The 16173-nt window shown below is 44.4% G+C and overlaps 1 protein-coding gene across 6 annotated transcripts in view; it reads right to left on the bottom strand.

Annotated features, from left to right (window-relative positions):
• Window positions 1-14487, bottom strand: part of mybl1 (v-myb avian myeloblastosis viral oncogene homolog-like 1) — a 113369-nt gene extending 98882 nt beyond the window's left edge. For all 6 annotated transcript variants that reach the window (XM_068031930.1, XM_068031933.1, XM_068031929.1 and 3 more), the window contains exon 1: window positions 14110-14487. Coding sequence is in view for 4 of the 6 variants with exons in the window: in XM_068031933.1 (XP_067888034.1) it covers window positions 14110-14129 (20 nt within the window). In the remaining 2 variants the exon portion in view is untranslated. The remainder of the gene's footprint in view (window positions 1-14109) is intronic.
• Between the last annotated feature and the right edge of the window lie 1686 nt (window positions 14488-16173).

Here is a 16173-nt window from a genome sequence, read left to right on the forward strand (position 1 = left end):
GGTATTGACCCCAGGGTTCTTCTACTCTCCTCATGTTAATTAGCTCATTCCCACTATACACAGTAATGCATTCAAGCTAATACCATCACCACTTGATGTTCAACTCGTATCTTTCCTTCTCCAATTTTAAACATGCTCTTTTTAGTCTAAGAACATCATGTGGGAATGAATTAGTATCCTGTTCGATGAAAAATGTGATTCCTGTCAGGGATATACTTCTATGGGTGACATCCATTACTCCCCCACAGTGGCTATTAAACATGTGCAAATATCAATCGAGTGTGCCACCAGGCTATTTAACTTCACTGTGGTGCCCCTACTAGCAGTCTAGCTGTGATAAGCTCAGCACAAGCCAGGATTCAAACCTCAGATCCTCTTGGTCTGTATGGCTCAACTACTCATTATCAGGGAAGCCTCAGCAGTCATATCCAAAGTACTTTTAGAGTGTGTAAGTTTAAATACAGTAACATACTTGTTTCCCATATTTACATGCACGTATCAGGTCAGCCATTTGCCGTTTGTAAATTGTATCCTGTGCTTTAGGAGAAATTTTCATATGTTATAGTTATAGTACACTGAAAGTCCCAACTTTAAGATCAAATTGTGTGCAGTGGTGACACACATAGTACCATAGAGAGAGACACACACAGACAGAGAAAGGCTGAAGGAGGTCTTTGTGGAAGAAGTTAAAAATTGCTAAAATTCACCAACAGGATACTCATTAAATATACAAATATACAGTTGTTTATTGTGGATTGGGAATTCCCCCAAAAAACCTTACACATTCAACATATGTTGAGTTAAAAATTTGAAATAAGCACATTAGATTATTAAACTATTTTGGAGGGCCCCCTCTCCCCACCGCCCCAGCAGAATTTGGTCTTATGCTGCGATGGAAAAGAACTCTAGGTTCCTGTCATTGTCAAACCTTCCAAATATAAATGAGGTATTTAGCAAATAATTATCCACTTATGATATGCCTGAAATTTTTCCAAATCTTACAACTCCTGACAGCTTTGGATCTGCAAGCAAACTTGACGGGTGTTTGCTAGGAAATAAAGGATAACCCTTCAAATTTGGCTATAGATACCTGTAAGAAACCCAACTAATGAAGCACACGAATAGAACAAAGGCCATAACCACCCAATGTGTCATTGACTAAGCAATTGGTGTTCTCAAGACGTGCTTTAGGTGCCCAGACTGATCTGGAGGCATCCTTCGGTACTCATCAGCCCGGGTCACCAGAATAGTGGCATGCTGTGCTCTGCACAACATTGCACAGCACTGAGGACTGGAGCTGTAGGAAGAACAAGGCACAGAGCATACATCAACTGCAGACAAATCAGAGGACGAAAAGGACAGCACTAATGCAACATCAACTTCTCGCATTGCTACCCAGGTGCCAGGAATTCCCTCATTACTGCAAGGTTAACTTAATCCCCATTACTGAACTGACGGAACAACCCCAGCCGACAGCCAAACCTCCCTGCCTGTGCCCCACCCACAACCGCCCCCGCCCAAGGCCACTGACACAAAGCAGTCCTCCAAACAACCAAGCACCCATTGCACATCGTTCCATGGGTCCCCATCAATTCATGCCCTGCCATTCATCAACAAGCAACTGGAAAGGCGAGTTGCTACTCTGCAACCAAGAATGGGCAACACAGGTAAGTGATGTAAAGTTTATTTTAATACGATTCGACTAAACAGAAACCTCACGATGTAACACTTTCTTATATATCCTTGGTGAACTACAAAGTTCTACACTTCCTTTTCCTACCACTCCTAAGTAGTATAACTCTTGTACCTTCAGCAGAGGTAGAGGCAGGATGTTCAGATCCCTGCTCTGATTGCTGAAATGCTTTTGGTTGACAACCTCTAGGTTTGAAGCCCATGAGGGCTCTGCCAAAGACTGCAGACTCAGTCACTGGGACAGGAAACAGCATGTGAGGTACTGCCTGAAGGAAGGGCAATGGGTGAGAAGTGGGAATGCTTTGAGTGCGACCTCACTTTCCATATCCCTTTGGCCAGCATCCCTCTCACGGGCCAGCTACCACTCAGTTTGAGAGCAGCTTGGTGCAGATCAGTGACAAACCATGGCCAAATCTAAAGGCATTGGCCATCCTATTTAAGGCACCAGACATATTGGCATCCAGAGTTTGCGTGGCCATGATCAAGACGTGCATGAGCTCATTAGCTTGCTGCAATTGATGTTCAACTGAGTTGGTCACTCAATCCATGCAAGATGACATCAACGCAATGAGCTGAGACATCAGCTTGCTCATGCTTGAGGTGTACTCCTCCATTTTCTCTTCAATCATGGACAGTGTTCGTGGAAGGCCTGCCAATACACCTTAGATTTTCTGCTGCCCCTCAATGATTATCCTGTTCATCAACAACCCCCAGGGGACAGCATCTATAACCCAACTGATCAGAACTTGGAAATAGCTTCACCCTCCAATGCAGATTCTCCACCTCTATCTGTGCCACCACTGTCTACACTTGATCATTTGTGAAGTGAGTGTCAGCAACCATTTGTCTAACCAGACCCAAAATGCAAGTACCTGAGCTGGTGCATAGTAAGCATATGACAATGCAACCTCAGAAGGAATCAGCTCCTCTGAGGATTTGTTGTCTGGGAGGTCTACCAACTGCTGTTGCAAGCATGAAGTTTCTGGCGAACAGAAAAAAAATATGAATTTTATACTGGCAAGTAAATTATGAAGATGACCATATTTCACCTGCTGCTGAAATCAGGTCAACATGGCTGAATGTTGTATTTTATTTTTAATTAATTCATGGGATGAGAGGGCGTCGCTGGCTAGGCCAGCATTTATTGTTCAGCCTTAATTGCCCTTGAGAAGGTGGTGGTGAGCTGCCTTCTTGAACCATAGCAGTCCTTGGGGTGTAGGTACACCAACAGTGCTGTTAGGAAGTTCCAGGACTTTAACCCAGCAACAGTGAAGGAATGGCTATATAGTTCCAAGTCAGGATGGTGTATGACTTGGAGGGGATCTTGCAGATGGTGGTGTTCCCATGCATCTGCTGCCCTTGTTCTTCTAGGTAGCAGAGGTCATTGGTTTGGAAGGGGTGTTGAAGGGGCCTTGGCAGGTTGCTGCAATGTATCTTGCAGATGGTACACACTGCTGTCACTGTACATTGGTGGTCAAGGGAGTGAATGTTGAAGGTGGTGGATGGGGTGCCAATCAAGTGGGCTGCCTTGTCTTGGATGGTGTCAAGCTTCTAGAGTGTTGTTGGAACTACACCCATCCAAGCAAGTGGAGAGTATTCAATCACACTCCTGACTTGTGCCTTGTAGATGGTGGACAGGAGGGGAGTCACATGCCACAGAATTCCCAACCTCTGACCTGCTCTTGCAGCCACAGTATTTATACGGCTGGTCCAGTTCAGTTTCCGGTCAATGGTAACCCCCAGGATGTTGATAGTGGGGGACTCAGCGATGGTAATACCATTGAACATCAAGGGAAGATGGTTAGATTCTCTCGTTTGAAATGGTCATTGCCTGGCACTTGTGTGATGCGAATGTTACTTGCCACTTATCAGCCCAAGCCTGGATGTTGTCCATGTCTTGATGCATGTGGACACAGACTGCTTCAGTATCTGAGGAGTCTCAAATGGTGAACATGGTGCAATCATCAGCAAACATCCCCACTTCTGATCTTATGATGGAGGGAAGGTCATTGATGAAGCAGCTGAAGATGGTTGGGCCTAGGACACTACCCTGAGGAACCCATGCAGTGATGTCCTGGGTCCGAGATGATTGACTATCAACAACATCTTCCTTTGTGCTAGATATGACTCCATCCAGCATATAGTTTTCCCTGATTCCTATCGACTCCAGTTTTGGTAGGGCTCTTTGATGCCATACTCAGTCAAATGCTGCCTTGATGTCAAAGGCAGTCACTTTCACCTCACCTCTTTTGTCCATGTTTGGACCAAGGCTGCAATGAGGTCAGGAGCTGAAAGGCCTTGGCAGAACCCAAACCGAGTGTCAGTGAGCAGGTTATTGCTAAGCAAGTGCTGCTTGATAGCACTGTCGATGACCCCTTCCATCACTTTGCTGATGATCGAGAGTAGATTGATCAGGCGGTAATTGGCTGGGTTGGATTTGTCCTGCTTTTTGTGTACAGAATATACTTGGGCAATTTTCCACAATGCAGGGTAGATGCCAGTGTTGTAGCTGTACTGGAACAACTTGGCTAGGGGTGCGGCTAGCTCTGGAGCACATGTCTTCAGTACTGTTGCCAGAATGTTGTCAGGGCCCATAAACTTTGCAGTATCCAGTGCATCAGCCGTTTCTTGATATCACATGGAGTGAATCGGATTGGCTGAAGACTGGCATCTGTGATGCTGGGGACGTCGGGAGGAGACTAAGATGGATCATCCACTCGGCACTTCTGGCTGAAGATAGATGCAAATGCTTCAGCCTTTTCTTTTGCACTGATGTGATGGGCTCCCCCATCGTTGAGGATGGGGCTATTTGTGGAGTTGTTTAATTGTCCACAACCAACCATTCACGACTGGACTGCAGAGCTTAGATCTGATCCGTTGGTTGTGGGATCACTTAGCTCTATCATATGCTGCTTCCACTGTTTGGCATGCAAGTAGTCCTGTGTTGTGGCTTCACCAGGCAGACTCCTCATTTTTATGTATGCCTGGTGCTGCTCCTGGTATGCCCTCCTGCACTCTTTATTGAACCAGTGCTGGTCCCCAGGATTGATGGTAATGGTAGAGTGGGGGATATGCCGAGCAATGAGGTTACAGGTTGTGGTTGAATACAATTCTGCTGCTGCTGATGGCCCACAGTGCCTCATGGATGCCTAGTTTTGAGTTGCTAGATCTGTTCGAAATCTATTCCATTTAGCACAGTGGCAATGCCACACAACACGATAGCGAGTATCCTCAATGTGAAGACAGGATTACATCTCAACAAGGACTGTGCAGTGGTCACTCCCACCAATATGGTCATGGACAGATGAATTTGCGACAGGTAGACTGGTGAGGACAAGGTCAAGTAGGTTTGACATGTACATAGATCATATCTGATTCAGTCACCAGGTGGCTGAGAGGTCCACATCTTTAAAGGCCAAGGACACCAAGACACCACCGATCTCCAGCACTTCCTCCTCATTCGTTGTCAGTTATGAAATCTGTGCAGGACCACCTCTGATTCCCTCCTTCTCTCTTGTGTTTTGCACCTTTTGTATCCTGCAATGGGGAAAAGAACAGAGATGAATGATGGATGGAGTGCATTTGGTAAGGTGGACTATCAGGAAGAGGCAAGAAATTGCATAAGGATGAGGGTGAGTGGTGATGGATGAAAAGATAGGGAGATCAGGAAGGGCACAGACAGAGAAAGATGGGTGCAGCTGCACAGTCAGTGGATGTGATGACTCCTCACATGCACTTGAAAAGGTAGAGTTGGTGCAGGGGGAAAAGCAGGGGTCGATTTACAGAGCATGATGTCAGTGAATGTGCAACTGTACTCACCTTTTCTGACTGATTAGGTCAGTAAAGTGCTTCCGGCACTGAAGGCAATAGTATAGCACAATGCCCCTGCTGCTGTCGTTCTGAGTCACCTCCAGCCACACCTTCTTTGTAGCAGCAGGTTTCTTCCTTCCATTGCTAGGGAAAGAGCATCTCTATCCGGCTCCTCACTGCTCCCAGGAATGCATCAAGGGAGGAATTATTAAAGTGAGGCACTTGACTGCCCTGAATCTATTTGGACATTGCTTCTCCAAATTATGTCTTTGGATTGGCCCTTTAAATACTGGAGTAGAGACCACATTGCGCATCTTCGCACCACACACACTACTTACTTCCATGTTTCCCATCGATATCTGAGCCACGACCAACACTGCTTGCAGTTAATATCAGGACCATAGTTTTAATAAAACACAGCAAATAATGTTCCCAGGGGTCAGATGAATGCGCACGCACACTCTACAAGTCATTCATCTAAACCCTAGCTTCGAGGTCACTACTTTACTCCCTTCAAACATGGTACTATGGGTGCTTTAACCTAGGTTTCTCAATCAAAAAAGCTACTTTTTCATAACTATCTTTCGAACAGTGAACAGCAAGTCAATTGTGAAACTGGACTGCAAGATCTAAACTGGCATACAGTAATAGTTTATAAGGCCTGTGTTCTCAGCACCTTGCTGTATGGCTGTGAAACATGGGCAACTACAGCTACCAAGAAAAGCAGCTCAATTTCCATCTTCGCTGTCTGTGGCGCATTATGGTTATATCCTGGCAGGACAAAATAATAAATGTGGCAGTCCTCTCAAAGGCAGAGCTCCCAAGTATGTTGACACTAATCAAACAGGTGGCTTCGGTGGATCGGACACATCTGTAGGATGGAAGACAGGTCGCATACCCGAGGACCTTCTGTATGGTGAGGTGGTCGGGACCAGACAACCAGTGAGATGCCCAAAGCACTACTTCAAAGATGCTTGCAAGCGTGACATGAAGGCCCTAAATGTCAACTATCGCACTAGCTGGTGAAAGAGGGAAATGGTGACACATCCTATGGACTGGTGTGCACTACCATGACGACCAGTTGCTACAGCAGCTTGGCAACAGGCGCCAACGTCAAAAACAACTCAGTGTCACTAGGCAGCTTCACGTGTAGCACTTGTGGCAGAACCTGCCTCTCAAGGATTGGCCTTCACAGCTGTGAGCAAAGGTGCACCAAGAGAAGACACCCCTGCTTAAATGGATTGTTTGCTGCGTATCCATCATCTTTCATAGATGGAAGGACGCCAACCAATCCATCACCCGCCTCCAACCAAAGTAAACCCCTCAGCCTAACCCATTCTTTAATGTCAATATAAACAAACACACAATGTATTCCTTGCACTCACATTGAAAGAAGTCAACTACAACCACCAATGACCAGACTTTATAGAATAGTTCTGACAATCATAGCTATGAAGAACACAACCAATTTCTTTGTTCTTTTCAGAAGATGCCATGTCATGTTAGGTCTACCTCACTGTTATTCTATTGATCTAACTTCAAATAAAGCTTAGATTATTTTTTGTTTAGACACAGGATATGAACGATATATTGGGGATCTGCTGGAAACAATGTTTTATGGCACGCACACACACACACGCGCGCACGCACACACGTCTCCAATACATACTCTTTAGTTTTTCAGAAACAAAAATTCATAGCTTTGTTAAATTCCTGAAAACAATAAGACATTTTTACATCCTAAAATGGAGCAAATTTTTCCAGAAATGTGGAGTTGTTACTGGAAATATATAACCAACCATTAAATCTTACGCAGTTTCATTCTGTGTTGCATAATCTAAATCCCATGCAACCATTTGAAATAGGTTAGAGGAAAAAAAACTTGATAATCTATGCCAGAATTTGAAATTCTCAAATGGAAATGTTCTAATATATTTTATTTTATTGTTGCTCCCGATCTTGTTCGGTCCTTGTCTCCCTACAACTGTTCCACAGAGGAGCACCCTCATCTGCACTGATCCTGTGGCATTGCTCTTCATCCCGCTATAGCTCTCTGGACTTCATTACTCACCTTCCTTAGCTTTCAATCCATTTCCCCTTATTAGTCTGCTGATACACCAGATCCAATGGTGGGCACCAACATCTGAGGCTACAACACACCTCCATTGCACTCCCAGATCAGCTTCCGCTGGCTCGTGGTTGACTGTCCACTACTCCCCTGCTATTTCTGCTGCAGCAAATCCACTGATACGCTGCGCCTTGAAGAACTCCTGGATCAACTCCTTCCCTACAACTAGCTCCAAACCTGAACTCTAGTTTCTTGATGTTCCACATTGTCTACGAGTCAATTTCTTTCCACCACAAAACCTCAAACTTTTATAAGTATGCTAATAATATCGAGTTGTACCTCTCGTATCAGCTATCTCGAACCGTGAACTGCTTTCCTCGTCAAATATCCCAAAATGAGTCACAACCTCCTTCAACTCCAAACCACGGTCTTCAACCCATAGCAAACAAAATAATCAACTCTCTTATCCTTGACTCCATCCCCCTCATAAGTCACTTTATCAGTTCAAACAAACCAAATCAAAATTTTTGGCATCCTTTAAAACTGAGTGTTAAACTCACATCCTATCCATCACCAAGACTGCTAACTTCCAAAATATTGTCCACTTTTGACTCAAACTTGGCCTGTTGTTGAAATCTTTATATATGTCTTTATCACTTTGACACAACTACTCTCAACATTCCCCTTTTTAGACTGCCATCACTTACTCCCAAATGAATTCCAATTTGTTCATAACACTGCCAAGCTACCCTGTCACAACCACGTCCTGCTTGCCATCACCCTAATTCTTTCTATTCTGCAATGGTGCTGAATCCTCAAATGCAATAAATTCAAAATCCTTATCTTCATTTTCAAATCCCATCCTATTTCTGCAATCTTTCTCAGCACTATATCCCCTCCTGAATACCCTGACCCTCTGACGGACCTTCTGTGCATCATCTCCCCTTGCCAGAGTTCCACTCTGCCTTCTTAAACATCCATATTACTATTTCCACTTTTAAAAACTATCTCAAACCACATCACTTGTCATTCCTCTAATCTCTTACTTTCTTGGCTTGAACCCATTATAATTATGCCCATTTGTGCAATATCTTACAAAGTTTTTTTTAAAACATTAAGGAGCCTTGGTTCACTGGTAGTGCTCACGCCTGGAGTCATAAGGTTGTAGGATCAAGTTCCGCTGCAGAGACGTAAACACAGAAACTATGCTCCTGTTAGTCCTGAGTGAGCGCTGCACTGTCAGAAGTGCCATCTTTCACATAAGATGTTAAATTGAGCCTCCGTTTGCCCTCTCAGGTGAGCATATGATATCCCATGGTAATAATGAAGCAGGTAGTTCTCCTGGTGTTCTGGAGAGCATTCATCCCTCACTGTTCCCACCAAAACACTATCTGGTTATGTATCCCATTGCAGTTTTTGCTCATGGCAAGGTCACATATTGGAATGGAGGGAAATGCAACCAAAGTGACTACACTTCAAAAGTACTTAATGGACTGTGAACCACTCAGAACATCTACCATTAATATCACAGTTGCACAATTGTAGCGATTTTTAAAAAAGCATAGGGTTTCCACAAGATTTATAGTTTTCAATTGCAATTAACCCAAGAACATAAAGTGCAGCAGTAGGCCATCCAGCCCTCGACCCTACTCGGTCATTCAATGAGGTCATGGTTGATCTTAGACTTCAACTCACTTTGCTGCCCGATTCCCATATTTCTCAATTTCCTTGGGGTCCAAAATCTATCAACCTCAGATTTGCAACCCTCCAATTGAAGAGATTTCTCTGCATCTCAATCCTAAATGGCTGCGCCTTATCCTGAGACTATACCTCCTAGTCCTGGACACTCCAGCCAAGTAAACATCCTCTCAGCATCTACTCTGTCAAGCCTTCTCAGAATATGTTTTAATGAGATAAATATAATCCCAAATATTGCAATAAAAAGTGGTTAAAATTAGAATTTCATGATGCACTTTACAAAGGAAAAAGTGGTTATGAGCATTTTCTTAGTAATATTGAGAGACATAACAGCATAACTAGCTGCAGATTCAAGCAATGACATTCAACGCCAGTAATAAAAATACAAAGTCATTGCTAGAAGTACAATGCAATTTTCTTTACCAAACAAATAAATGCACAAATAACATTTATTCAATAAGAAAGTTTAACAAACCAAGCCAGCCACGTTACAGAACATATCTGGTCAATACGTCAAATTTTAGCAATACTTGCAACCTGCAAACCACTAAACTGCTATATTAATGGCCACTGCAGTTATCTTATGCAGCACAGCACCATCTGGTGTTTTCACAAAGTTTAGAGTTTACACAACACAGAAAATTTTGTGAGAAATTTTAGATTATAAAGACTTGGGCAAGAACACAGGCATTGCATTAGTTCAAACAGTAATTCTGTACAAGATGATTTTTAGGAAATATTTACTGATTATATGTTATTTTCAAGGTAAACAAAGAAATGGGACAAGGACAACAGAAAAAAAAGAAAATGGAGAAAGGAAAAGAACAGACACTAGATCAGGGAAAGATGACACAAAAGGCTAAACTACACTGATGTTTTTTGCTAAACCTTAAACCAATACGCACTGCACACTACTTTTTTTTTAATTCATTCACAAGATGTGGGTGTTGCTGGTAAAGCCTGTATTTCTTGCCCATCCCCAAGTGCCCTTGGGATTGGGGGAGCACTCCATGGCTCACTCATTCTCTCCAGACTTTTGATTTTGGTCTCCTTTGCATTTCACACCAGCCCCCCACCACCAACACCATTTTTAGAGACAGAGGATCAGGGAGTTATAGATCTATTAGTCTAACATCTGTTGTTGGGAAGATAGTAGAATCTCCCATTAAGGACAGCATTACTGAGCACTTGAATAAATATGAACTGATCAGAAAGCCAGCATGGATTTGTAAATGGCAAGTTATGTCTAACTAACCTAACTGCATTTTTGTGGCCAATAATGTGGCAGATAAGGATGTTATTTATATGGACTTGCAGAAGGCAAAAATGAAAGCATGTGGAATTGGAGATAACCTATTGACATGGGTAGGGAATTGGTTAGGAGGTAGGAGACAGAAAGTAGGAATAATGGGTATATACTCAAATTGGCAGGATTTGACCAGTGGTGTGCCCTAGAGTTCTGTAGTGCAACCTCAGCTTTCCACTTTATTTATCAACAACTTAGGTGAAGGAACAATTTAATGACGTCAATTTGGGTGGCACAGTAAATAACGTAGATAGGAGCACAAAGTTGCAAAAGGACATTGATAGATTAAGTGAGTGGGGAAAACTGTGGCAGAAGTTGCTCAGTGTGCTGAACGTGTGAAGTTAACCATTTTAGGCCTAGGAAAGATAGATCAGAGCATTTTCTAAATGGTGTGAAGCTAGGAACTGCAGAGGAGCAGAGATTCAGGGATCCATGTAAAGAAATCACTAAAAACTAGTGAATAGGTACAAAAAGTAATCAAAAATGCAAATAGTATGCTAGCCTTTATCTCAAGAAGGCTGAAATACAAAAGAAACTACATTACAGTTAGATAAAGCTCTGGTTAGACTGCATCTGGATAACCTTAAAATTAAAGCTGGGCTGTTCAGGGATGAAGTCAGGAAGTAATCCTTCGCACAAAGAAGAAATCTGGAATTCTCCCCCAAAAAGTTGTTGAGGCTAGATCAATTGAAAATTTCATAATTGAGAATGATAGATTTTTGTTAAACATGGGTATTAAGGAATATGGAACCAAGGCAAGTAAATGGTGTTAAGGTGCAAATCAGCCATGATCTAACTGAATTATGGAAAAAGCTCAACGAGATGAATGACCTACTGCTATTCCTAATCAGACAAAATTGGATGTTGATCCATTAGATAATAGGAAGGGTGACAAAAGCTGGTTCAAAGAGGTTGGTTTAAAAAAAATCGTCAAAGTAACAAATATTATGCAGACATAATGAGCCTGAGATGATACTTCCTATTGCGTAAACTGGGTAGAATGCGGGCAGAATTTGGGGCAGGACATAGTTGCACTCAGTCTCCATCTCATTTTTTGGCTGACGGGAAAGTCGCAGATAGAAGTTGGCGTTTCTTTTATCCATTGCGGTCCCTCTCAAATTGACATCACAAGAGGCTGAGCAGGCATCAACTATCACAAGACCCATCTCACGTGCATCCCATGGGTCTGCATGATTAAGGTGTACTTATGTGCCAAAGTGACACACTGGCATCACTGACACATATAATTGCAAATTAGGAAACTGGCATCAATTGAAGAGGAAAGTAGAAAATGCTGCTTATAAAAAATTTTTTAAATCTTCAGCTGGAACAGCCTACCCTTCTCTCTCTTCCACATCCCCTGCACCCCCGCCCCCCACCAAAGAGGGGCATCAGGCCACTCCAAAATCCCTGTGGGGAAAACATCGAGGGAGAATCGTGAAGCAGTGGACATCCATGCCATTTAAATAAATCACACCATCCTTCCGATTTGGAACAAAGTCAGCCTTGAAACATACCAGGCAGAAGTTCCACCCCACAGCAATTTTGCTGTTAGATTGAGCCTCTTGGAATTTCAGGTCCACTACTATATTTATTTTCAATTAAATAATACAAAGCATAGAAGTCTGGCGAATACTAAGCGTAATTACATTTACTCACATTTACAGATTGAAAATCCATAATAGGTCAATTATGCTTTATAAGGGTACTTTTACAGTGAATGTAAAAGGGAGGGGAGGGGAGACAAGGGGACGAGTGGGGGGAGGGGAGATGTGGGGGGTGGGGATAAGAGCGAGGAGGGGCGGGGGATAAGAGCGAGGAGGGGCGGGGGATAAGAGCGAGGAGGGGCGGGGGATAAGAGCGAGGAGGGGCGGGGGATAAGAGCGAGGAGGGGCGGGGGATAAGAGCGAGGAGGGGCGGGGGATAAGAGCGAGGAGGGGCGGGGGATAAGAGCGAGGAGGGGCGGGGGATAAGAGCGAGGAGGGGCGGGGGATAAGAGCGAGGAGGGGCGGGGGATAAGAGCGAGGAGGGGCGGGGGATAAGAGCGAGGAGGGGCGGGGGATAAGAGCGAGGAGGGGCGGGGGATAAGAGCGAGGAGGGGCGGGGGATAAGAGCGAGGAGGGGCGGGGGATAAGAGCGAGGAGGGGCGGGGGATAAGAGCGAGGAGGGGCGGGGGATAAGAGCGAGGAGGGGCGGGGGATAAGAGCGAGGAGGGGCGGGGGATAAGAGCGAGGAGGGGCGGGGGATAAGAGCGAGGAGGGGCGGGGGATAAGAGCGAGGAGGGGCGGGGGATAAGAGCGAGGAGGGGCGGGGGATAAGAGCGAGGAGGGGCGGGGGATAAGAGCGAGGAGGGGCGGGGGATAAGAGCGAGGAGGGGCGGGGGATAAGAGCGAGGAGGGGCGGGGGAAGAGTGAGGAGGGGCGGGGGAAGAGCGAGGTAGGAGGGGGAAGAGTGGGGAGGGGAGGTTTGGGGGGGGGGGGGGGGGGGGGCAGAGTTTCTCTGGCAGAGAGCCAACACTGTCACAACACGTTGAATGGTTTCCTTCTGTACTGTAACCATTCCATGATGTTATGAATCAATTTGGTTAACTGGTCACTTCAGAAAAATAGCAGTCAGGTAAATAGTTTTGGGTGGCAACAGTAAATCACTCAATGGAGGGAGAACTAACATCTCTGATGTATATTAAACAGATTTGACTTCTGTAATTTATTTTTACAGAATAGATAAGAAAATCTACATCCTACTTAATTGCTATTTGTTAAACTATTCTGAGGAGCATATTTGACAAGCGTTCAATATAACATACAGCGTAATCGTCATGAGATTAAGGGCACAAAACCTTGATCTTGTTCCTCTCCCCTCATACTCTAATCCAGCAAAAAAAAACTGGATAATTTTATTCGATCAAATGTATTTTTATCGTTAACGTCAGATCATGGCTAATCTAACTCTGCAATAAACCAGACAACTAAAAACTGCAACGATTTCGGTTGAGTCCTAGTAATTGGAGCTGTTGGCTCACTATTGCAATTTTATTTTTTTGGCCCGCTTCTCTGATCAGTTTTACAACGATGTTATGCAGCACGCCCAGTTATGATGTGGCAAGTTACATCCACAAGAACAAATGAATGACAACGAACAGATCAAAGTTTATACAATCATTATAACCTAATTCGTACTTCAAACCCGGTGCACTCTGCAAATTTCACTGCGAAGTTTAGCAGTTTCCACGCAACTTTGCTTGCTGGACGTGAACATGTGTAAAACTCAATTTTGCAAAACAACGAATCACAACATGGTAATTATTCTTAAGCACGTTACTTCAAAAAGGACGGTCTAAAGATCTGGACTTTATACAAAAAGATATGGGAACAGTTGCCGACTTCGCAGCCCCAGTGTAACCTGATGCAGACAGCTGGCAGCAAGAGCAGCTTTGATCGGTGATAAACTAACGAGAAGACAGTTCAATTCTGCGGTCCAGCAGCTCTGATCACCATCACAGCTTTAAGTGAGAAGCCGCCAGCTGCGCACTCACCTCCGAGCTCGCTTGGCCATCACTGACAAGGACGGTTTGTATCTTCCAATACAAACACTCGCTCCCTTGCTCTCTCTCCCTCTCTCACTCACTCGCTCGGGGGCTCCGGGATCGTCAGTCTCCGATAATTAATACATCGGGGGGGATCCGGCCGGCTGAGGGTCGCTGTTCGCTGACTCCGTGCCAGCAGTGGAGTCACCATATCCCCAGCAGCCACCCCCGTGTATGCGTGTGTCAGCTCGGCTGGGCTGCTCTCCGCCGGTCCTTCAGCTGCTCTCCGGCTCCGTTTCTATATCCCGCCAAATCTCGCGCCCAGCCTCCCTCTCAAACATTCCCGGACAACATTTGAATGTGCGCACGCGTCCTGACCGTTCATAGGCCGAGCATCCGCTGAGTGGGCGGACACGAAGCTGAGGCACGCGCGGCTGCGCAGGCGGGCGCGCACGTCACGCCGCGCGGGGAGAGGGCGGAGCCGGGGCGGGGCTGGGCGGGGCCGGGGCGCACTGTGGGTGTTGGAGTTCGTGTAGTTCATTGGCTCTGAGTGCTTTGAAATGAATAGCGAGAGCGCCATCCTGTGTGCTGCTTGTATAATGCATGAAGTTAGAAACTGGTCGTTACAGTCCCATAAATTAAATCAAAATACAGCAGATGCTGGAAATTTGAAATGAAAGCAAAAAGTGCTGGAAATACTCAGCAGGTCTGGCAGCATCTGGGGAGAGAGAAGCAGAGTTAACTTTTCAGGTCTGTGACCTTTTATCTGAAACGTTAACTCTGCTGCTCTCTCCACATATGCTGCCAGACCGGCTGAGTATTTCCAGCACTTTTTGCTTTTATTTCTTATGGTGCCATGATTAGCTTTGAACTGAGTGAAGTGTGTGCTTGCTCTAGACAATCTCCTCTGACGTTGCACACAGTAACCCATATATGGCCCCTCTCTTAATGATCGCTGTGCTTCTGCTATCTGAACGAATCATAGAATCATTCATTGAGTGAGCCATGGATGGGTCTTTCTTGCTTATCAATGGAATGTATTTTTGTTGAACATTTTGAATTGTTTCTTGAATTGTTTCTATCTGTTCATTTACCACCATACATTTTAGTCTATTTATCCAATTTACCCTAGCCAGTTCTCCCCTCATACCTATGTAATTGGCTTTGTTTAAGATTCTTGTTTGTGATTGGAGCATGTCACTATTTCCCAGTGGAACGTTTACTTTGACATTACTAATTAATTCTGTTTCAGCACACAATACTAGATTTAAGATAGCTTTATCCCTAGCCAGTTCCACAACGTATTGCTCCAAGAAACAGTCCCCAAAACACTCTACAAACTCGTCTTCTGGACCATACTTGTCAATTTCATTGTCTCAGTCTATGTGAAGATTAAATTCCCCATCACTACTGCTTTTTAACTATCTGCTCAACACCTGCTTTCTCCCTTTTTCAGCTCCATCCACTTCCCCTGAGATCTGATGGCAAAGCTGCAAGGAGGTGTTTTGAGGAGACGGTTGATAATGGTCATTTGAAAGGAATGGAAACAGTCCAAATGTGTTCTTTCCACTCTTGCTTCTGAAGGAGAATGTTGTGGGTTTAAGTCCCAATCCAGGAATTGAGCACAAAAATCAAAGCTGACACTCTGGCACAGTGCTGAACTGTCGGAGGTGCCATCTTTTGGATAAGACATTAAACCAAGGCCCTTTCTGCTCTCTCAGGTGGACATAAAAGATCCCATGGCACTATTTTAAAGAAGATCTGGCGAGTTATCCATGCTATCTTGGCCAATATTTATCCCTCAATCAAAATCACAAAAACAGATTATCTAGTCATTATCACAATACTGTTTGTGGGAACTTGCTTTCTGAAAATTGGCTGCCATATTTCCTACATTATAACAGTGGCTGCACTTCAGAAGTACTTCATTGGCTGTAATGCACATTGGGATTTTCTGTGCTTGTGAAAGGTGTTATATAAATGCACGGTTTTTTCCTGACTTGCATGAGCTATGTTTGAGGCCATACCAGGAGCAATACTGGGATGGGAGTGAGTAAAGGTTTTCTGGGAACA

The sequence above is a fragment of the Heterodontus francisci genome, chromosome 5 (genome assembly GCF_036365525.1).
Source record: "Heterodontus francisci isolate sHetFra1 chromosome 5, sHetFra1.hap1, whole genome shotgun sequence".
NCBI classification, from domain to species: Eukaryota; Metazoa; Chordata; class Chondrichthyes; order Heterodontiformes; family Heterodontidae; genus Heterodontus; species Heterodontus francisci.